Source organism: Grammomys surdaster, unplaced genomic scaffold (assembly GCF_004785775.1).
Source record: "Grammomys surdaster isolate TR1022 unplaced genomic scaffold, NIH_TR_1.0 170, whole genome shotgun sequence".
In the NCBI taxonomy this organism is placed as follows: domain Eukaryota; kingdom Metazoa; phylum Chordata; class Mammalia; order Rodentia; family Muridae; genus Grammomys; species Grammomys surdaster.
The window spans coordinates 9224054-9247395 of record NW_021604618.1 but is presented as its reverse complement, the minus strand read 5'-3'; the positions used below and the strand labels follow the sequence as shown (position 1 = coordinate 9247395).

General features: G+C 39.9%; 2 protein-coding genes across 2 annotated transcripts in view; one reads left to right on the top strand and one right to left on the bottom strand.

Moving 5' to 3' along the window:
• The first annotated feature begins 4848 nt into the window (after nucleotides 1–4848).
• Eif3m (eukaryotic translation initiation factor 3 subunit M) lies at nucleotides 4849–22265 on the top strand. Its single transcript, XM_028766901.1, has 11 exons — nucleotides 4849–4961; nucleotides 6990–7122; nucleotides 8163–8301; nucleotides 8696–8819; nucleotides 9077–9171; nucleotides 15426–15509; nucleotides 16287–16386; nucleotides 17015–17096; nucleotides 20465–20608; nucleotides 21582–21642; nucleotides 22074–22265. The coding sequence occupies exons 1-11, from the start codon at nucleotides 4920–4922 to the stop codon at nucleotides 22192–22194; spliced, it is 1125 nt and encodes a 374-aa protein (XP_028622734.1). The 5' UTR covers nucleotides 4849–4919; the 3' UTR covers nucleotides 22195–22265.
• The window catches only part of Ccdc73 (coiled-coil domain containing 73), a 136327-nt gene continuing 135162 nt past the window's right edge, over nucleotides 22178–23342 (bottom strand). Inside the window, exon 18 of the mRNA XM_028766900.1 lies at nucleotides 22178–22985. Within this exon, the coding sequence (XP_028622733.1) occupies nucleotides 22764–22985 (222 nt within the window). The 3' untranslated portion in view covers nucleotides 22178–22763. The remainder of the gene's footprint in view (nucleotides 22986–23342) is intronic.

The window sequence follows — 23342 nt, the reverse complement described above, 5'->3', positions numbered from 1 at the left end:
CTCTCTCTCTCTCTCTCTCTCTCTCTCTCTCTCTCTCTCTCTCTCTGTCTCACACACACACACACACACACACACACACATGAGAGAGAGAGAGAGAGAGAGAGAGAGAGAGAGAGAGAGAGAGAGAGACTGAGACCAATAAGGCCAGCAGGCTCTTGAGCTGGAGTGGAGGGAAGGACCTACTGCTGGTTGTGAGTGGCCCCTGGTGGGTTAACAGGCAGGAAAAAAAAGTCGGATTCTTCGAGCCCTTTGTGTCTGCCACTGCTGCATAGTTCAGGCCGCAGCTACCTTAGCATTCATGCAGATTCCCTCAGCTTCATGCAGATTCCCTCAGCTTCCAGGCAAAGCTGCACTCTCCAGTCCCCTCACTCTGAAGTTTTCAGCTCCTTAGACTGAGCAGCCTCTGGTTTCTTCAGCTCTCAAATTTACAGACAGCCATCAGGAGCCTCCCCAGCCTCTGACGGTGAAGGCTGATCTAATAAATCACATCCTGTAATTACACACACACTCTCTTGGTGCTGTTTCTGAGAAGGTTGATGAATTCAAGCAGTGCAAGGCTATGGTTGGTGTGGCTCAGATAGGAGCTCAGAACAGTAAGGTTTTTCCTCTAACATTTAACAATGACTGGGACATAAATCTCCTGTATCCTCTGCTGTCACTAAAGCTCTTGATGAGAACAGCAAATTCTTCCCACTGGGCTACGCATGCCTTTTCAAAGTCACTTTAAAAACCTGAGTGATAAATATGTCTTCTTCAGACCCAACAGATTCATGAATGTTTCTAAGACTGGCTATGTCACATAACATGAAGAGGTGGACCTGAGGCCCGCACCCTTCATATGTAGACTATTGGGAAGGTGGTACTTTCTGTGGTCAGTGTGTTTGAGGTGTCAAGCTCTGAACTGGTTCTGCCATAGCTCATGTGTAATCTATTTCGGTAAAGCGCCAATCAGCTGAACTCACCATTATTTGTTTCCCTATAAAGTCACTGTAATCGTATGCTGCCTCGCTAGTATAAAACTTAATTATTAGCTGTAAAACTCTGAGATCCTAAAAGGATAGTAGTGTTCTGAATTCAGTGCTGCATGACAACAGCTAAAGGAGACCAAGATTCCCACCATAAATATACACAATAAAAGCCAGTAACATGCACTTACATAAACAAGCCTTTTATTTTCAAAGTGATGACTTCAGAGTTCAACTTTCCTGAGTCGGTCAAAATTCAGTTCCTTTGTTGTTAGGCAAAGCCCATGTAATAGCACATGAAAACAAGATGGAAGTTTATGTTTTCCTCCATTAAAACAAGCCCAGAAAAAGACAGTCGTGGTTGGCACAGCATCTCCCTGGTATCAGGATAAGAGCCCTTTTTACCTCTCCCTGCCACTGTGACTTTTACCTTCAAGGCCACAGCTAGATTTCAGCTGGATTGCTGCAGCTTCCACCATCAAAGCCGTGGTTTATACATCAAAATAAGACGAAAGAGCGAGCAAAAGAGTCAGTTTCTAAGTAAAGCGGTGCCTTTTAAAAATTAAAGAGCCCTGGGCCTGCCTGTGATATGGCAAGGTGTGGAGAAACACTTGGCAAGCCTGAGGACATGGTTCAATTCCCAGGCCCTGCAGTAGAAGAAGTTATCTCCTTGACACAACATTCACATGTATGTGCCCATAATCCCCCGCTACATACATACATACATACATACATACATACATACACACACACATCCCCCAAACAGAGGGAAGCAGGTATGAAAAATTCAAGTTTTCCAGAATTTTTCATCAGAAAGAATAAAGAATTAAAAATAAAAGGAGAGCTAGGAAGACGGCTCAGTGTGTAAGAGCAATTGCTCTGCAAGCACAAGGACCTGAATTCGAGTCCCCAGCAGGCACATAAAAAAGTATGCCTGTAACTCAGAAAATGGAAACAATAAAGTCAGGATTTCAGGGTCAGTTGCAGCTACACGCTGAGTTCAAGGCCAACCTGGATTAGTGAGAACTCACCTCAAAAGAAAACAAACAGCCACATCAGCTAGAAAAACAGCTTGGCCTTTCAGAATACATAGGGTTTTGTTCAACTTTCTGTTCCTTCTGTTTTAGGAAGTTCTGAGGATAGTTTGAGAAAGTCTCAAGAAGGGTAATACAGTAGTGAAGGTTGTAATTGTGGTATCAGCAGGGGTGACCCTTTACAGCTATTGACACACTAGTGACCCCCATTTTTTGTCAGGCATCAAGTTAGAATCAGCTAACTCCAGTTTCAACTGACTCTAAACTTTTATTTTAAGCATTTAGAATGCTTCCTACCATGTAGTAGATAGTATTTCTTATACCATTTGCCTAAGGGAGATTTATGTTAAAAAAAAAAAACTTAGAGTATCAGAAAACATATTAACTAAAAATAATGCTAGGGTTTTTTTTTTCAATTTAGAAACGAATTTGACAAAAAGTATCATTGAAAAATTATAAATCATCGAAAAATTATAAAGGACTATGCTGGTTAGTTTTATGTCAGTTTCACACAATATTATAATTATCTGAGACGGGGGAACTTCCATTGAGAAAATGCTTCCTTGAGATTGGGCTTGCAGGCAAGCTTTTAAGGCATTTTCTTAGTTAGGGACCAATGAGGCAGGGCCCCGCCCATTGTGGATGGTGCCACTACTGGGTTGGTGGTCCTCAGTTCTATAGGCAGGCTGAGCAAGTCATGGAAAGCAGGCCAATAAGCAGCAGCCTCCTTGGCCTCTGCGTAGGCGCCAGTCTTGACTTCATTCAGTGATGGACAATAATGTGGAAGTGTAAGCCAAATAAACCTTTTCCTCCCTAGCCTGGTTTTAGTCACGGTGTTTCATCATAGCAATTATAACCTTAATATGACAGTTTTCTGCTTAGTGATAGAAAACTTGCTTTGTACACGCAAAGCCTTGGGTTTGATTCCACCACAGTAACATAAACGATAAATAAGTTGCATGCTTTAGTTTTGTTCTATCTGGTAGGTCAAGCACCTCCAACAGTGTCTGGTACATAATTATGTCAGAGAGATCAGTATGTTTTTAGTGAATGAATAAACGTCTAAAGATTCAAATAATTTTGTATCTATCCTTTTGCTACCTCCCTCTCAAAAGTCCCCTGAAGTCCCCTTTTTTTATTTCATAGAATAAAAGTCATAGATTAAAGGAAATCGGTTTTTTTTAAAAAAAAGGGTGGGGTTGGTGGTGGTAGAGGGGGAAAGGGGTTAACATTAAAATAGGGTTTTAAAATATTCAACAAAATATCTGTATTTTTAAAGACTTAATGATGAGTTAAAATACTGAAGAAAAAGCTGGCAACATTAAGGTTTAAAATACATTTTCATCAAGAAAGGGGAAAGAAATTGAAAGCATGGTTGAAAAGTATTAATCTCAGAGAAAATGTCACCTTTCAAAATCAAAGTGAAGGCTGCTGTGATGAGCAAGGGCTGTACTCCAGCCTCAGTGCCCTGGCTTTGGCCTAGTTAGCTAGTCTATTAACGTGTTTACAGGGCCCTTGGGTATCTTCTCCCACCTAAAATTCTGAACAGACCATTCTGTGTTCTAGTTCATCGCACCAGTCCCCTCTTAAACCTTCTCCTTCTCTCCCCGCCCCCCTCAGAAATCTGTTCCCTTCTCTTCAACCAGCCTCCCTTCCTTTTCTTCCTTGAGAATGTATCTACTGCTCATTCTACTTTGTAACCCGGCACTCCAGGAAGATTGTCTTAGTTTGCTTCCCATTGCTGTGATAAAACATTGGCCAAAAACGACTTGGGGAAAAGGGTTCATTTCATCTTACAACCCTCAGGTTAAGCTCCACTGCTGAGGGAAGTCAGGGCAGGAACCCAAGGCAGGAACCTGGAGGTGGGAAGGAAGCAGAGGCTTGCTTACTGCTTACTGACTTCCTCCTTGTGGCTAGTTCTGTTTGCTTTTCAAAACAACTCAGGGACACTTATCCAGGGTGGCACCACCCACAATGGGCTGGGTCCCCACATCAATCATTAATGAAGAGAATACCTGACAGGTCACTTAATGGGGGCATTTTATCAACTGTGAATATCATGTGTATATTCTCTAATGAAGTCTGTTTTTACTTTTTCAGCCCACTTTTTAATTGCATTTCCCCCTTATTGTTCTTGGTTTTCCATGGCTCCAAGTTCTGCATCCAGATTCAATCAACTGAAGACCAAAATATTCTGGAAAAATATCTGTACTGGATATGCAGACTTTGTCATTTCCTAGAAAACAAAGGACATTAGAATTTACATTGGATTAGGTATTTTAAGAGTCCTGGAGATGACTTAAAGTATACAGGAAAATGTAAAGAGGCTATACACACACACTAAGCCGTTTTTATATAAGGGTCTTGAACACCATAGATTTGGCATCTATAGAGGAGGAATCCTCGAAACAATCCCTAACAGGTACTGAGTATTGTGTATTCTGGACAAGTCCTCATTAGTTAAGTGGGAGCATTCTTTGAAAACTAGTAACCCTTAAGTAGCAAGGAATATTGCCTAGGAACTGGACCAGCAAACTGGGTTGAAGCATAACACAGAAAGAAAAAGTTCCAAGGCTTTAGGGACAGGGGCATCTGGAAAGCTTTCAGAATCAACAAGAGCACACTAAGCCTCCGACGCTTTGTCCCGAAGAGGGTTCACCGCTGGCGGGCAAGCGGGCAGAGAATATTTTAGCCCAACCCACCTAAGTTTCGGGGGCGGGGTTTAGGTAGCCACCGAGGAGCTGAAGCAGAGACCAATAGCCGACGCCGGCGGGGAGGAAGTAGTGCTGCGGGCTCCGCCCGCGTGACACGCCCTATCTGGCTGACCCGGAAGCGGTTGTGCGCAACTCTGCGCTGTACTGCTCCTTTTCCGGTCGGCGTGGTTCTGGAGTGGAGCGTCTTCCGCAGCCCGGCCTTCGCCATGAGCGTCCCGGCCTTCATCGATATCAGCGAGGAAGACCAGGTGCACGTTGCGGGACTCGCGGGGCGGTGGGTGTGGGAGATCTCCGGGACCGAGCCCATGAGGTGGGAGCGTGCTCCCCTAACCTGGGTCTTGGCGCGTGCGCGGCCGAGGTTCCGGACGTGGGCCCGGTGGGCTTCGGGACTCATCTGAAGTCCCAGATGACGACTCAGAACTTTCCGCGGATAGGGAACAGTGTCTGCGAACTTCCCGTGTGGCCGGGAGAAGCAACTTTGAGCGTCTAAATGCGGGTCTTAGGCGGCCACAGGCGAGGGTGGCCTGTATTTTACTTGTTGACTCGTGTTTTCTGTTCCCATAATCCCACCTGTCAGTCCCAAGTCGGCTGTGAGGCATAAGCATCTGGCGGGCCATCCTAGACACTTTGAAGTTCACTAATTGGGGTTTACACTTCGATGTGCAGAACAGACGGCTTCTCGTTTTTCTTGTAACAGAAGTTTAATTGTTGGGAAGACAGTCTTTCAATTTTGTATAACCAAAACTGTTCTTTGAAGATATTCGTCGTGTGCATGCATGCGTTTCTATAATAGCCACTGACAGAAACTTGAGCTTCTGTATGTTAAACTAGAAAGGAGAGGAAGTTATGCATACATAGAGAGATGCAGAAGAAACATTATTTGATAGCAATGAAAGCTAGAGTTCCCAGGAATTGGCTAGTATTTACTGAAAAGGTACTCCTGTCCAGGGTCTGAATAGAGAACTTATCATTTTGGCCTTATTATAGAGTGTCTTGTGGTCTACAAGAATGATATAAAAACATTAAACTTAACTAATTCTTAGAAAAAGGGTTGTAAAGGAGGAAGTGAACAAATGCTTTCTTTAACTCTTGGTTAGATTATATATTTGTGTCATAAAGAAAAAAATGATTTCTGGTGTTATTTTGTTCTTTCTGACATGACACTTGAGTTTTCAAAATATCTTTTTTTATAATACCATGCCACCTTCAATATACCTGCTATTGTTTGGAAAAATAATTCCATCAGACCTATGGGTTTGTTAGGTTTCTGAGGTGACTAAGCACATTTGTGGGAGTAAAAACGTTGTCTATTTCCCCAAAGGTTCTTTTGGCTTTATCCAGACAATTTGACATCCGTGCATTTTCTATCCGTCCTCCCTTCTCGTTTTGATTTATAGGAAGTGTTTCACTGTGACTGACCAGGAACCTGTAGAGATGCCCCTGCCTCTGCTTCAAGTGCTGTGGCCACAGTTGTAGCCACCTCACGCTGCCCATCACCTTACCCTGCCACTTGTGCATTTTCTAATGGAACACTTTGCTGCTTTACATTTTTAATTCTTTTAGCTTTAAAAGTCACCTGCATTTATGTGTCACTATATGAATGCTAAACCATCAAAGGAAAAAAGTTACTAAAGATCATAATTAGGGAGTAAAGTAAGAAACATCCAAATGACTTTAATTTAGTACGAATATTGCTTTCTGACTCAGAGAGCCATCTTACATTTTAAGATATTTGTTACACGGTGCATCCAATTTGATATGCAAGCATTTTAATGCAGGCTGCACTGACAGGCATTGTCTTTTTTATATCGATATCTCCCAAATGCTTGTCTCAAATGATTCTCAAGTTATTAGCAAATGATTAGCCTGTTGTCCGGATGATGACTGTGGTTTTTAGTAGTGCTATTTTTATATACATTGGACAGCAATAAAATTTTCATTTATTGGAAAAAAATCCTTCGATTTGTCAAGTCAGATTGACTTCTCTTTAGTCCCAGTGGAGACCACTTAGGTTAAATAAAAAAACATTTGCTGCTGACTGGAAGTCCAGTGGAAACAGGTGACAGGAAACTGGATATGATCTTCGTGAACTGTGTGCCTGCATGGGCTTTGTAGAGGGAAGGGAGGGAATCAACACAATTTGAGGGCAGTTAGTTAGCACTTGCCTGTTACTTTGGAAGCAGAACAATTGGGTTTGATATATCTGTTTCGTCATAAGTCAGTTTTACAAGTGGTTCTAGAGAGTTAGCAACCCTGTTTGTTTGTTTGATTCATAGGCTGCTGAACTTCGCGCTTATCTGAAATCAAAAGGAGCTGAGATCTCAGAAGAGAACTCAGAAGGTGGACTTCATGTAGATTTAGCTCAGATTATTGAAGCCTGTGATGTGTGTTTGAAGGAAGATGATAAAGGTTTGTTTTAATTCTTTCTACAAAGTATTTCTTACAAGTTCTCGTAAGAGAACTCTACCGTACCATAAAATTTTTCTTGACAGTTATATGCTTTGGTTTGTTTGAAATTGATTGTTAAGCAGTATGGAGGGGAAAGAATACAATTAAAAATACATTGTGAAAATATTTTTTTAGTTAAATATTTTCAGTCAGTTTTTAATGTAATCTTTATATAATTTCAAGTTTTTTTCTGTTAGACCTGTAAAATAAGCTGTTCTGGGGAAACCTTTTGAATATATATACTACATATATACTAGATGTTGATGGTTTTAAAATGAACTGAAGAGGTTTGGATAGACACCAGGGACGGTGTTATTTCAAGTAATATTTAATTGTTGGGCTGCTCTCATTTATTAAGATACAGCTGGAGTTTCTGTACTATGAACTCTGAAATATTTGTTTAAGTTTAAAGATTAAATTTTGAGTGTAATTAATATCTGTAATACTTGAAAATGAGTTAATCAGCTAGGAATTTAACAGCCCTTCATTTCTTTCTTTTTTTTTTCCTTTTTCTTTTTCTTTTTTTTTTTTTTTTTTGGTGTTTCGAGACAGAGTTTCTCTGTGTAGTCCTGGGTGTCCTGGAACTCACTCTGTAGACCAGGCTGGCCTCGAACTCAGAAATCCGCCTGCCTCTGCCTCCCAAGTGCTGGGATTAAAGGCGTGTGCCACCACTGCCCAGCAGCCCTTCATTTCTATGAGACATCCTGACCTAAAATCCAGCTAGTAATTTCAAGATGGTTGGATTTTATGCCAATAAAAATAATAAAAGAAAACATGGGCATGTAAATCATGCACCTGCTTCTGATTGCTGGCTCTATAGTTTTGCTGGGAAGTGTGAATTTATGGATGCTGTATACTTAAAGCTCTCCCTGAAATCAAGGTCGTCTCCAACTTTCACAATGTATTTTAAGCATCTTTGTATTGAAATGTTAGAAATACATGGCAAATTACACATGGTGAACATTGTGTCTCTGCTGATTGCTCTCTTGATGCCTATGCAGATGTTGAAAGTGTGATGAACAGTGTGGTGTCCCTCCTGTTGATCCTGGAACCAGACAAGCAAGAAGCATTGATTGAAAGTCTATGTGAAAAGTTGGTCAAGTTTCGGGAAGGCGAACGCCCGTCTCTGAGACTGCAACTGTAAGTTTAAGACTGCAAGACATGGGTGGAGAGATGCCTCTGAAGATACCTGAGTTTGGTTCCCAACACTCATGTCAGGTGGCTCAGCTTCCTGTAACTCCAGTTCCTGGGGATCAATACTCCTGGTCTCCGCTGGCACCTACACACATGTATGCACACACATACTTTTTTTTTTTTTTTAAGAAACAATTCATAGGGCTGTTTGTATGGTATAAATTGTGATTGTTAGAAGCAGGAATTCTGGAAATAGACTGTCAGTATCTTTCTATGTCTTGGGCAGTCACTCAACCTTTCTGTGCCCAGGTTCCCTCTTTCGTAAGATGAAATTATTAGTGCTGCCTTGTATTTGTGGTGGGAGCAGGTAACCTCAATTAGTACTTTGTTTGTTGACCAGGCTCAGCAACCTTTTCCATGGAATGGACAAGAATACTCCTGTAAGGTACACAGTGTACTGCAGCCTCATCAAAGTGGCGGCATCATGTGGGGCCATCCAGTACATCCCAACAGAGCTGGATCAAGTGAGTGTTCTAGCTAAGAGAGTAGCAGTTCCCTGAACTTCATCTTTGATTCTCCTTTTGGGCAGTGTGGGATGTAGTTTTTTGAGACAGGAGCTTCTGTAGCCCCAGGTGGACTCAGACTTGCTGTGTAGTTGTGGATGAGCTTGAACCAATCCTCCTGCCCCTCCTTCTAAGTGCTAAGTGCACTAAACTGACTGTGCTCTGCTCAGCTCAGCTCTGTTAATAAATTCTCTCCTTTCCTATAAATCACATTGTAGGTGAGAAAGTGGATCTCTGACTGGAAGCTCACCACTGAAAAGAAACACACCCTCTTAAGACTGCTCTACGAGGCGCTCGTGGATTGTAAGAAAAGGTATTCAGAAGTGCTGCACTGACCCCCAGCTGTCTATTAAGTAGATGGGCATGTTTCTTGAAGACAAGTCGAGCTAGTAGTTTTACTTTGTTCTCCACAGTCATCAGAAGTCTTTAGCTCCCAAGTTAAGGGTAATTGCAAAGACTTAACTGGGTAGCGTAACTAGTAGAGGGCTGGGAGGTGTGAAGCCCTGAGTACCCAGAACCACTTAAAACCAGGTGTGGCGGCGTGTGCTTCTGATCCTGGTGCTGGGGAGGTAGCAGGACTAGGAGTTCAAAGTCATCCTCTGAGGTGTATACCAGCCTAGGGTACATAAGTCCCTTCTTTGAAGAAAAAATAATTTTTTTAAGTATTTTTTTCCTCATTTTTAAACTTTTCAGAAAGCAAAACTTGATTTTGTTTTAAAACAATTGTAAACTCCAAACCTGTATATGATGTTAGATGAAGTTACTTAATACCTGGGGATGCCGCCATGTTTGTTAAGAGGTGGTGTGGGCTCTGAGAAAGAGAAGTTGCTCTGAGCTGAGAGCTGCAGAATTAAATGAGTTCTTCTTGGGTTTGGTAAGGTCTTGGTGTAAAGGCTTCTTTCTGTTCAACTCATCAAACCCACTAGCCAAAATACCTTCTATTTCAGTATCCTAGCCTTAGGTGCCTGCAAACAGTCAGCCATGTTGTATGGCTGTTTAAATGCAGGCTAATCCTAGCTGCTTTACTTAGCTTTTTCTTATGTGTTTAATACTTCTAAAACAAACAAACAAAAAAAACCCCACTCTTCAGTTAATTTCCTTAACACAAATTTCATAGTAGCTTTTAGTGCTAGTATTAGCAAGATTAATTCAGTTGTTATGTGGTACACTGTAAATATTTTCATACTCTTTAAGAAAAGTTACAAGGAGAAAGACACATAATTTTGTTGTGAAGGTTGCTGTGTTTATAATAAGGAAACAGTGCTTACCTTTGTAGTCTGTATTCTGAAGCAGTGGGTAGTTTACTGTATGCTGGCCTGGTTGTAATAGCATTTTAACCAGTTGTCAGTAAAAGGTTGAGAGGAAGTAGTTTACTTTGAAAACTATTCCAGATGGAATACATGCAGAGACTGTAAGAGACGCATGTATTTTAGTGTACAGGCTGTGGAATCAGGCCTCTGGGGTTTAGACCTTGAGTTTATTTGTATGGCCCTGAGCAGAGTAGACTGCTTAGTGTAGTTGTAGTCATCCAAAATGGAAATAGCACCCTTCTACTCCCTATTCGGGTTGCTAAGGACATCACGTTTAGAGTTTTAAAGGCTTAATTAATTACTAAGCTTGTTAATGTTGAGTAGGACTATCTTCCCTGTTGAGCTTTTCATTTTTAAGCTTGCGTTTAGGAATTGAGTTGGTTTTTCCAACACAGTGTTTCTAGGTGATGGGTGTTGTGATTGCCTGTGAATGTAAGGTGCTTGCTGGAGTTGGTACCTCCTTTCTGGAGAAGTTCTCTTTATCATTGCTTGTTTGGCTCTCAGTCTGTTATGTATGGAAAGAAAACAGTGGAGTTCCAGAGCTGTTCTCAGAGAACTGAAATAGATCAGTGCCATCTACAGGACTACTGGATCTGCCCTGGTGTTTGCCTATTACAGTATACTTAACCACAGCTAAGCACTTTTCTCTTTTTAAAACGTTGTATTATTAGTGTGGGGGGCGGGGCGTGTGCAGGAGGGGCACACGAGTGATTGAATATCAGAGGACAACTTAGTGAAGTCAGTTCTCTCCTTCCACCGTTCCATGGCTTCTGAAGGTTTCCACAGATGTTCTTTGCAGCGCAAGTACCTCTGCCTTTGAGCCATCTCACAGGCCTCACCTTTTCTCTCCTAGAAAGTTTTTACAGTTAGATTTTGAGGCCCCTTGGTATTCTTCTCTCAGTCACAACTCTCCGTCTTACCTGCCTATTCTGTTGTGTTTGTTCCCTGTGGTTTGCTTGTTCACTGTAGCTGTGGAGAAGCCGGGGTCCTAGTGTCCTTGGGTGGGCTGGTTCTTTGTGTTGGTAGTTTATATTCCCTGCTGCACACTTGGCATCTGGGCCAGCACCTGTGCCCTGACCAGCTAACATGGGCCAGTGCCCTGCTCACTGCAGCTCCATTTGCTCCCGCACATTCTCTTAAAGTGCTTTACCTTGAGCAATCTTCTTATTCTTAAATGTTATCTACACATTGAGGATTTCGAGTTTTTACCTGTTCTGCTGCTTCTCTGAACTTCAGGTGTCCATTCCTAATTAACATCTCCCACAGAGTGTATCAAAGGCCTCTTAGACTTGATAGTTCTAAAAGTTAACCGTAGATTTTTTTTCCCCCTGAATTAAAACTTCAATTCATCTTTAACCTCTCTGTCTTATATCCATCAACAAACCCTCTTGGCTTTGAATAAATCTAAAGTCAACCATGTCACTTCTATTGCTACCTGATGGCTAAGCCACTGTCCTTTCTTCCTTTAAATTGTCCATTAACCAGTCCTTGTTTTGATCCTTGTTAAACTGTTCTTAACACAGCTGCCAGAAAGTTGTATTTAATATGATCAGACTGTTTCTCCTCTAGAGAGACCCCTCCAGGAGCGTCATTCAGAGGATCAGGATAAAGCCAACTCTAGTCCCGTGGCACTGAGTTTCCCCAGAATACTGTCTCGGTATCCACATGGCTCCCCTCCCTCGGGTCACTCAGTGGTTCCAGGTGTTAGAAGGGCCTTCTTGGCCTCCTGTGTAGCTAACAGCTCTCCTCCCCATCTCTGTCACTATATATTTCTTCCCTTTTGCCAACAGGAATACAATATATTTAATGCTTAGTTCTGCCCCCACTAGAACACATACTTCATGAAGGGAGAGACTTGTTACTAGAATAGTTGCCAGTAGGCAGTTGGTATAGATGAAGCAGATGAGTGGCTGTTGCTAACATCATGGCCAAGCAGTGACTACAAGATGCAGAGATGTGAGTCACTGTCCAGTGCTAGCTTGAACTGGTAAGGATATGCCTGCTAAAAACATGCAGTGTGAAACTTCCTAGATCTCTTGTACGCCTGTAGGAGCTCTTCCTAGTTTTCTGAACTGAGAATTAAACTGCAGTGTTTTAGATCTGATCCTTTATTCTGAAGAACAGATGCAATGCAGTTTACGCCATTCTGTTCTTAGTCTTTCATCAGCATGTGTCTGCGCTCCTCTCAGATTCTTCTCTTCAGTCATAAGTCTCCTTTTACCTCAGGTTCGTTCGTTCGTTCGTCCCTCCCTCCTTTTCTTTCTCCCTTCCTCCCTTTCCTTCTCTCCTTCCTTTCTTCTTTCCTTCCTTCCTTTTTCTTTCTTTTTTTGGTTTTTCAAAACAGGGTTTCTCTGTATAGCCCTGGCTGTCCTGGAACTGAACTGTATAGACCAGGCTGGCCTCAGACTCAGAAATCCTCCTGCCTCTGCCTCCCAAGTGCTGGGATTAAAGGTGTGCGCCACCAACGCCCGGCCTTTCCTTCCTTTCTTTCTGATTTATTTTTTTGTTTATATATGTGTACCTGAGGGTATGTATGCATTCAGGTGCCCTAGAACCAGAGTTAGAGTCAGTTGTGAGCTTCTGATGTGAGTGCTGGAACCAAACCCATGTCCCCTGCCAGAGTAGCTTATGCTGTTAATTTCTGAACCATCATCTCTCCAGGCCCTATTTCATACCTTTGGAATAAAAGTCCATGTCTGTAACCTAAGCTGCTCTACTAAAAACTTCAATCTATATGTATGAATGTTTTCTGTTTGAACTTCTGTGTATAGCTCACAGTACCATAAACTCAGTGTAACCAAAATGAATTGACTTTTTTTGTTTTGTTTTTTTTTGGTTTTTTTTTTCTTTTGTTTTTTTGGTTTTTTTTGTTTGTTTGTTTGTTTTTGGTTTTTTTTTTTTTTTTTGAGACAAGGTTTCTCTGTGTAGCCCTGGCTGTCCTGGAACTCACTCTGTAGACCAGGCTGGCCTCGAACTCAGAAATCCGCCTGTCTCTGCCTCCCAAATGCTGGGATTAAAGGTGTGCACCACCAACGCCCGGCTTCAACATTTCTTTTCTGAGTCTCTGTTCTTATTAGTAAATGTCATGATGATTTCATCCTCAGTTGCCTCTCTCCATCTTCTGTGACCGCCATACAGTTATTTCTGCCTCCCCAGTGCTGTGTCTGCAAACATCACCATTGTTTGTCTGCATTGTTACAGCACTCTTCAAAGTGATCTTCTGTGTTCTCTGATGAGCATGATTTTTCTTTGAAATTTCAGCATGTAATATAGTTTTTCCATTCGTTTTGATCCAGTATAGAGTCCTTAATGTGGCACATATTTCCAGCATAAAGTCTCACCTACTGTGCCTAGTGAATAATGAAAGCTGTCTCGTCGGTTTTATAGTGACAGACTACAAAAATTGTGCTTAAATATTCTCTCAGTGCATCTCTCTTGCACACACTTTGCAGGTGTGTCATATTCTTGTTTTTTACACCCTAGACAAGGGACCTTCTGTCAGGTCAGGATCACCATGCATTTTCCAGTCTACACCAGAAGAGGGCATTGAATCCCATTACAGATGGTTGTGAGCCACCATGTGGTTGCTGGGAATTGAACTCAGGACCTCTGGAAGAGCAGTCAGTGCTCTTAACCGCTGAGCCATCTCTCCAGCCCTAGAATGGTCTACTTTTTAAGAGTCTTTTCTTTCTTTCTTTCTTTCTTTCTTTCTTTCTTTCTTTCCTTTCTTTCTTTCCTTTCTTTCTTTTTCTTTCTATGTGTGTGTATATTTTGTCTGCATGTATGTCTGAGTACCATGTGCATGCCTACATTTTGAAGAGTGATGCTAGTTAGCTAAGCCCTTATATGTCGTATGCCATGCTATACAGTTTAAACAGAGTACTTGATTTTTAATAAAAAGACTTGTAGCCGGGCGGTGGTGGTGCATGCCTTTAATCCCAGCGCAGAGGCAGGTGGATTTCTGAGTTTGAGAGTTCGAGGCTAGCCTGGTCTACAGAGTGAGTTCCAGGACAGCCAGGACTACACAGAAAAACCCTGTCTCGAAAAACCAAAAAAAAAAAAAAAAAAAAGAAAGACTGTAGTTGTACTAGATTGAAATATTGAAATATACTGTAGTTGCTAAGACTAGAAGACATAGTGTGCCTGGAGTGGCGAATAGATAATTAACTATGGTAGTACATGGGTTTCCTAATGCTTTCCTTTGATTTTTATAATTATAGATAGCACTGTGTTTTAAGATGGTAAGTGCCTCATAACTGCATATATATTATATATATAATATGTGTACACACACATACATACATGCATGCATACATACATATATGCATGACAACCCAGATTATCAGGCTTGATAGCAAATGCCTTAAACCTAAACCACCTTACATGCCTATGTTTTAACATTTTGCATATGTATATATGTACATCTTTGAACTTAAGGTAAACACAAGTCCTCCTGTGTTTCTTAGGTTGAATGTAGTTAGGAAGGGAAAAAAATTCTAGGAAAGGGGAAAACCCAATTTTTCTCAGCTTAGCAACAATTTCTGAATTAGCCGAAAATTCATCAGTTAAAGGGAGTAAGGAAGGGCAAAGATAAATGCTGGGCTTGGTTGCTTATTTTTTGGAGGTACTGGGACTAGAATCCAAAGCCTTTTACGCACTTGGCAAGCACTTTACCCTTGAGCTACATCCGCAGCCAAGATAAGCATGTATAAGCCTCTAAATTGAATAAATGTACTCAGGTTTTCTGTCCCTTTTAGGATAGTAAAGATTGACTATCCACATAATTTTAAGGGTAATTTACATCAGAAAGCTGTTGTAAGCAATGACTTAAATGCTTGCTGTTGGCTCAACAGCCACACTGTCCTAGCAGCTTAACTTGAGCCTTTACACCTTTGCATGGCAAGTCATCTTGCCCTGCCCTGCTCTCCACCTTAGCTTGTTTTACAGCAAAGACTAGAGGGTCTAAGGAGAGTTCCTATTTTAGGGTTTCAGCTTACCTGACACACCTTCAGAGACTCTACTTACTCTATAAAGTTACCCCCACTTTCTGCCCGTTCTTTTTCCCCTTGCCTTTTATTTTCTTCATAGTATTTAATAATTTGTAATTTTTCCTTAGTTGTCTGACAGGTTCTGTGAGTTTTTTCCTTTTTTAAATAAACAGCCATATTGGTCACTGTTTCATGTATGAATCAGTAAGTGTTTTTAGTAGAGAGAATGACTACCAACATTCAGACTGATGAAATGATCCTCTTTTTAGTGATGCTGCATCAAAGGTCATGGTGGAATTGCTCGGGAGTTACACAGAAGACAATGCTTCCCAGGCTCGAGTTGATGCCCACAGGTAATACCGAGCATTGCTCCAGTGAGCACATCAACTTAGAGATGAGCTACAGACTTCAGTTCAGCAACTGGTGTGATCACTGCAACAGCTAGCAGGCCAGAGCTAGGCAGTAGCATGTTCAGGATTGATATTGCGTGTGAAACAGCTCTTGGTGTTTACTGTACAGACTTGTGTTGTTAGAGGCTAATAAGTACAACCGAAGAATTAGAACTCATTCTCGGGTCAGTTTTTCTTTATGAGGTATATAGACGGGAGAAAGTTTGGTTACTTGGCAAAATTTAGCCATTTGCTAATGAGAAAATAAGGACTTTGTGCTGTGTCATTAACATAAAATGAGGCTAGAATTAGGTTTTTATGAAATTTCTGCGAAGGGTTATTATTGAACGTGTACTTGGACATGGCAGGGGTTCCTGCTTTGGAGTTAGACTGCCAGTGTTTAAGCTTTTAGCACAGAATGACTTAATTGACATTTGCTAGATGAGTTTCTTGTTTTTCTCAAGTGTTTTTCATGATCTCTAAAATGGTCGTGAGAACAGTCTGTTAGGTTGTTGTAAGGGTAAGTTAAGTGGTCATGAGAACAGTAAGCTGTTTGTTGCATTACAGCTGTCAGAGCACACCCTCAATAAAATAGTATTGACCTGTTTTAACCTGAATTTGTATCCTGTCCATCCTATATTGAACTTAGATTACTAAATTAAATATATTTTATGATCTACGAAATAATCAGCAATAAACAAGAATTTCAAGGCCCAGCTTACTTTACGTTTTCTTATCAAGGTGTATTGTGCGGGCACTGAAGGATCCAAATGCCTTTCTTTTTGACCATCTTCTTACTCTAAAACCAGTCAAATTTTTGGAAGGCGAGCTTATCCATGATGTAAGTAGTTTGTCTTTTGGTGTGAATAGTGTTTCTCCAGAGTCTTACATACTGAAGCGGCAGCCCTGTCTTGTTTTGTATTCATGCAGGAGGTTACTGGAGAGATCCTACCATCTCTTGGGAACAGGCTGGTAAAACCAGCTTTCTCCATCCACTGAACACTGTTCCTTTATCTTCTGTATTGGCCTGGCCATTTTGAACCTCGTTAATCACATTTCTTTTTATTACTTACTATCACCACCCTAAATTAAAGTAAAAAACCGAATAACCAGTCTTGGTCATTAGGTCAAATAGCCAGCATTTGGGAGGCTGGGGCAAGGAGATCACCAGTTCAAGACCAGTGTGAGCTATGTATAGCAAGACATTCTCCAGAAACAAATGAACCCCATGTTCATAGCTTTGAAGCACAAGTAATTATTTCGTATTGTTTTTCATTTGTGCTAATTAGCTTAGAGCTCAGTGTACTTCCTAATTGTTTCATTTTTAAAATGAACTAGATGGTGTTTGGACAGTATGCTGGTAAGGGCTTCTACATTAAAATATGGAGAATTATTGTTAGAAGTCATAAAACATCTTGAGTGTTCATATAGCTTCTGTCTTGATATTATTTTGTCTCTTACCTCTGTAGTTATTAACCATTTTTGTGAGTGCTAAATTGGCATCGTATGTCAAGTTCTATCAAAACAACAAAGACTTCATAGATTCACTTGGTAAGTGTTGGGTATTGATTGGGTTGGTTTTGTATTTGTTTTTGTTTTTTCTTTTTTGAGACAGGAATGAGCATGGAGTCATCACACCTGGCATAGAAATACTTATTTTAAAAGCTTTAAGATTGATGACGAAAGGCTAGTGGTTACGATTGAGATACACACACCACACAACACACACACATTTTATATTATTGCTTAGATACATGCTGATGTATATAAACCATAGTTGTAGAATTATATCAGGTTTCTCTCCCCTTTAATAAATAATATTCCATATAAGGTTGGCTCTACTGCTAAAAATGAATGTGTAGTGGTATTTATACAGTAGTAAAAGTTCTTTGAACTACAGTTTGAAGACAGCATAAGAAGTCTTGATTTTGTCTTTGATGTTCTTTTGGTTTCTTTGGTTTTGTGTTTTTATTAAAATATTGGTGTGGGTGTGTATGGGCACACATTATGTATGAATATCAGAAGACAACCAGGAAAAGTCTGTTCTCTCCTACTGTGTGGGTTCTATGTATCATGCTCAGGTTGTTAGGCTTAGTGGCAGGTGTCTTGCCAGGCCAAGCCCTCTTGCTAACCTTTGAACAGGTTTTAAATGTTATTAAACTACTAGTTTTTTAGTTTTGTTTGAATGCTTAAGTCAGCTAAAGGTAGGTAGCAATTTTCTGGTAGGTAGCAATTAAAATAGAGGTTGATTTGTGTTTCATATTAAAATGGATGATTAACTGTATTGGCTATGTGAGGTGTGGATACTGAAGAGAACTATTGGAATTTACTTGACTAAATTTGTTTTGTAGTTTGGTTAACTTATTCTGTCACCTGTACATTCTGTACAGCCATTGGTTTGGGGGAAGGTTGACTTATTTGAACATATGGTGTTTGAAATATACCAAGATGAGATGCATGAATGTCTGTGTAGAATACTTTGCCAGGTGCACTAGACCCAGAAAACCACATTCTGTCCCAGTTAATTTGCTTTGTGGCATCAAGCTGTGTGATGGAATGTTAATGTCAGCAACCTCTTTATTTACGCACCAAGGCAAAGGAGTAGTAATTAACACTCTGACACTCCCCCGTCCATGTGTAATTGACTGTTTCAAAGGAGCACTGGTTCATAAGCTATTGCATGCATTAAAACTGCGTTTTCTATATTGCAGCATTTTAAGACAAGGGTCAGTGACAATGCAGAAATTGCTCAATGATGCACATTTTTTTATTACTGCATTAAGGTTTTGACATATTAGTAATGAATAAATGTTTCCATAAAATTAGATTTTTTTATAACTTTAAAATTGAAATACGATGGAGAGCCCCAGAGCCTTCCTCTGGGAAGGGAGCCCCAGTTCATGAACCAGAGCACTGCTGCCTTCAGATTTGTAACTCAGGCTTCCCCTGAATAATAGTTTGCTTTTTCAGAACAGGAGTCCTAAAGGCGACTGTACATTTGGTTCCTTATTTAAAAGTAATGGCTATAAATGTAGTTTTTAGCCTGAAATAAGTGATTTTATGCAGTTCATTCCAGGAATAAATTTCATTCCTTGGATATATTTTCATTTATAGTAGGGGTCCTATACAAGAATACCAATAAACTATTTTAAAGAGTATTTTTAGGGACTAGAGAGCTGTCTCAGTAAGTAAAGGTACTTATGCAAGCGTGAGAACTAGGGTCAGACCGCAGCACCCATGGAAAAGCTAGGTGAGTCTGTGTCTGTTACCCAGTACTGATCGTGCAGAACAGGCAGATCTCAAGGTCTGCAGACTAGACTGTCTGTCTGAATGGTCAGATCCAGGTTCAGTGAGAGCCCTTTGTCAAGAAAGTGGAGAAGGGAGAGTGGAGGCCACAGCCTTACCCACCTATTCCATGAGCACATGCATCTACATCTGTGCATGCAGTTGCTAATCAGACCCTCAGAATTTCAAAAGTCTGTATTGTTTTTTCATAATCAGGACTATTTATGCACATATAACTGAGAATGCTAAGGGGTTTTTGAGAATTTTTAAATATTATTTGATAGGAACAAATCCTAACTGCTAATTTACTGTGCCAACTAGAAAAGAAATTCCTTAATTTGCCTTTTGTTTTTGAACATCTTCAACTAGAAATCTGCTTTTTTATAGATGCTTTAAGAGAAATGGCTATTAAATGTTATAAGTATTAAATTCCACAGGTGGCATCAGATTGTCAAAACATTTTTTTTTTAATTAACACTGACAACTTGGGCCAATTTTATCATTATCTTGTGTCAACCAAATTGCCCTAACATGTCCACATGTAATCTGGTGTTACCCAGTTGCTACCTTCTTGCTTCAGAAAGTTAATCACCATCTTATTTGCATTTGTTAATTAGGGTTAATGTGCACTAATTGATTTTTTTGATGCTTGTAGATTAACATTAAACTCAGCAATACTTACTTGTGTACCTCATTCATCTGAGTTATGATGATCGTGTTTTTGTTGAATCTGTGCCAAATCAGAAGCCTGTATCGCAATTACAGCTAATTAACAGATGATCGTGTCCTATATTAACAGGCTTCCCTAGTCTTCCACTAATACATGAATGCTGTGTCATTTATTCATGTGTGCTTAAGCAACTTATAGTACACTTGATGATGTTGCTTTTTGAAACTTGTTTTGAGAATACAGTACTGTCAAAACAAGTATATAACATTCTGCTGTAACTCTTTGCGTACGGCCAGTTAAAGATCCAAACAGCAAATACCTTTAATCTGCACTTGAGAGGCAGAGGCAGGCAGATCTCTATGAGTTGAAGACCAACTTGCTCTGTATGGTGCATTCCAGAACAGCCAGGACTATGTAGAGACCCTGTTTTTCAAAAAATTAAAAAAAAAAAAAAAAAGCCAAAGATCTTTAGATTTTGTAGATTATTTTGAGTTTTTACACTGTTGTATAAATGGGCCCAAATTCTCTGGCTATAATTTCCACTTTGTAACTATAAATCAATTACTTCATCTTTAGGTTTGACTTTTTTATTTTTTTAAGAAGATAGCTTATTATATTTACTTTCAGGTCTAAAGGGTTTTGTGATCTTAATACCTTGTAATAGTGCATATCATCAGAGATTATGATACAAATATTAAATGATTTATGTAATTTTATTCTTTGGCCTTATCAAATATGCATATCTGTTAAGAATGTATTTGTAGCCCATGCTTTAGTCATAAATATCTGTATTCTATTATTGATTACTGTAAAATATGATAGTTTACAAAAAAAATCCTCAGTACTCTAAGGTCAACTATAACTTGTCAGGTTTGCTCTATGTAAGTGCTCACCCATAGTGACTACTGCGTGAGGAGATTGTGGCAGCCTTGCACTCACCAGAGTTCACTCTTCTCCAATTTAGGCTTGTTACATGAGCAAAATATGGCCAAAATGAGACTCCTCACCTTTATGGGAATGGCAGTGGAAAACAAGGAGATTTCTTTTGATACAATGCAGCAAGAGCTACAGATTGGAGCTGACGATGTTGAAGCATTTGTTATTGATGGTAAGGCAACAGAACGCTGCTCATTGCTTTCTAGAATGTCTACGATGTGGATCTTTTATCTAAATGAGCCTTATGCTAATACAGCTAGGTTGTCTGGTAGTGGACGTGCGTGTGCGTGTGTGGCAGATAATCACATTTGTTTGTAGTAGAATGAAATGGCTTTGGGGTTTTTTGTCCTGTTTTCCAGAATCTCACACTGTGTATGATGGTTAGAAGCAGGGATGCTTCCCTGGGTGTCCTGATGCTTGTTTGTAATCCTAACATTTTGGAGGCTGAGGTAGAAGAACACTACCACAAGTCAGCCAGGGAACATAGCAAGGCTGTCGCAAAACAAAAAGAACATAGAGTTTAACCCACAGCTTCATAGGACAGGAATTATGGACATTATTTGTGATCATAAGGATGAGACACATTATTGCAAGTATAGTGATGTAACTATTAACCAATCCTTTTACTTGTGAAAGTTGGAAAGATTGTACAGTTAATTAAATATATAGAACTTGCTTTCTATACTAGGCTTGGTTTCCAGTAGTCATCTAAAAATGTAATACATTATGTGGAAATTAATCCTCCCCATAAGTAACTGTAGAACAGAATAGAATTCTTTGTTTCGACTAGGTCAAAACTGGGCCCAGGCTGGCCTTGAATTCGAGACAACTCTCCTGTTCTCAGCCTCCCAAGTGTTGAGATTATAAGTGTGAGTCACCACACCTGCATTTTCAACTAGAATGCCCAGTAAAAAAATTATAACATTGAATAGTTTGTTCCAGCAGTCATCAGACAGACAATAAATTACATAACCTTCTTGGTTGCATTTTCTTTATTAGATTCAAAGAGCTGGTTTGTTTTGTTCTGTTTTGTTTTGAATGTTACCATCACTGTAAGAGTTTTATTCTGGTTAATTTAGTCAAACCTTAGCTGTTTATTCTTAGGAATTGTCTATATAACTAACATGTAAAAAAACATCTTTCAGCTGTAAGAACTAAAATGGTCTACTGCAAAATTGATCAGACCCAAAGAAAAGTAGTTGTCAGGTAAGGCCTGTAATATTTTGTTTCTGTAGGACAAATTTAGTTTGTTCTGATTATTTCACTTAAATGTTTAGAGAACCAAGGTAGTGTTCTTACCAGTTGACTATAGTTAAACCGTGGCTGTTTATCATAATTTTATTAAGGTTCAGACTGAATGTGATTAGCTTATTTAATGAAAGAGTCCTATTTTCCAGCACATTTCATTTAATGGCTAAGTACTGGCTAGAATACTAATGACCTTGTGTCTGCTTTATAGACATTGAGAAGAGATCTATGTGTAAAAGAGTTGTAAGGAATAAGCAGCCCATGCTTAAATCCTCCTTTACTTTTAAACTGTATTTAATTTTAATTTGAGGAAGATTCAACTGTGTAGTATTTTGAAAGAATACTCAAGCACTTAGAAGATTGATTAATATTTTATTCTTAATTTTTAGTCACAGCACACATCGGACATTTGGAAAACAGCAGTGGCAACAACTGTACGACACTCTTAATGCCTGGAAACAGAACTTGAACAAAGTGAAAAATAGCCTTTTGAGTCTTTCAGATACCTGAATTTTTATGCAAATAATTTTGTTCTTTGAGGAAAAAAGTTCTAAGTCATAGTAAAACATTATCAACTAAAATTTGACTAATCTGGCTATTTATTTTTTCAGTTTTAAGGAGTATCACAAACTCTAGAAAAAATAACATTTCAATGGGCCACTTAGTCTTAATCACATATGAATTCTTTAAAGAAAGGAACTAATGCGGGGGTTGGGGGAAGAGGAGTTGTTGGGGGAGGATACCCACCTTTGAGGTGGGCTCCTCAAAGAAGGGAAAGGTGGAGCGAGCGGGGGAGGATCTCTGTGAGGGGGTACTTGAGGTGGGGGCTGACACTGGGATGTAAAGTGAACAAATGAATATAATAATATCAAAAAAGGAACTAACAAACAGTGCTTTGAAGGAAATAAAGGGAAGACAAGTTAAAGGGACCTAGGTACTAACAGCAAGCTCTGCAAATACAAGATGGGGTCCTCATCATAGTGGAAGAAGTTGAAGAGAAGACAGCTAGCTATAAAGCTTACCTGAACAGTCCTTCACCCGAGGGCATCAGCCTCACTAATGGAAACATTTATCAACATTTAATCAATTACTTTATCTAGCACCTCTTCTACTTTTCTTCTTTTGGGCTGGTTGTCATTTTCTAAGCTTAGTAACTTTTCAATTTCAGTTAGTTGGTTCATCACAAGGCTCTGCCAGTCATTGTTACCAGGAGAAAAGGTGAGCGGATCAGGAGAGCCTGTAACCTGGATTGTCTGGGAATGGCTTTGTTGCACAGTTGAAATCAAAGGCTCTGCTTTCACCTAGGAAAGATCACATTTATTTTACCACCAGAATTAACATGCAAATGACAGTAAGGACAATCCAGAACACCTGCAGTTAGCATAGACTAAAGCTCATGGCTGACTTAGAATTACTGAGTCCTAGGCTCGAGTAATAGCTCTTGTGCCCCAGGGATGCCACAAATATTTTCTAAAAGATCTTGAACTTACAATGAAATAAATGTAAAACTACGCAGATAACTATCAGTTTGTCTTTCATACCTTCCTTTATAAAAATTTCTTTTTGGTAGCTTCTGTCAAAGTAGAAGATTAGAAATTCAAACATACAAATTAAAAATGGCCTGTCTGTCAGGCTTCCAGCGCAGTTTGGAAGAGCTG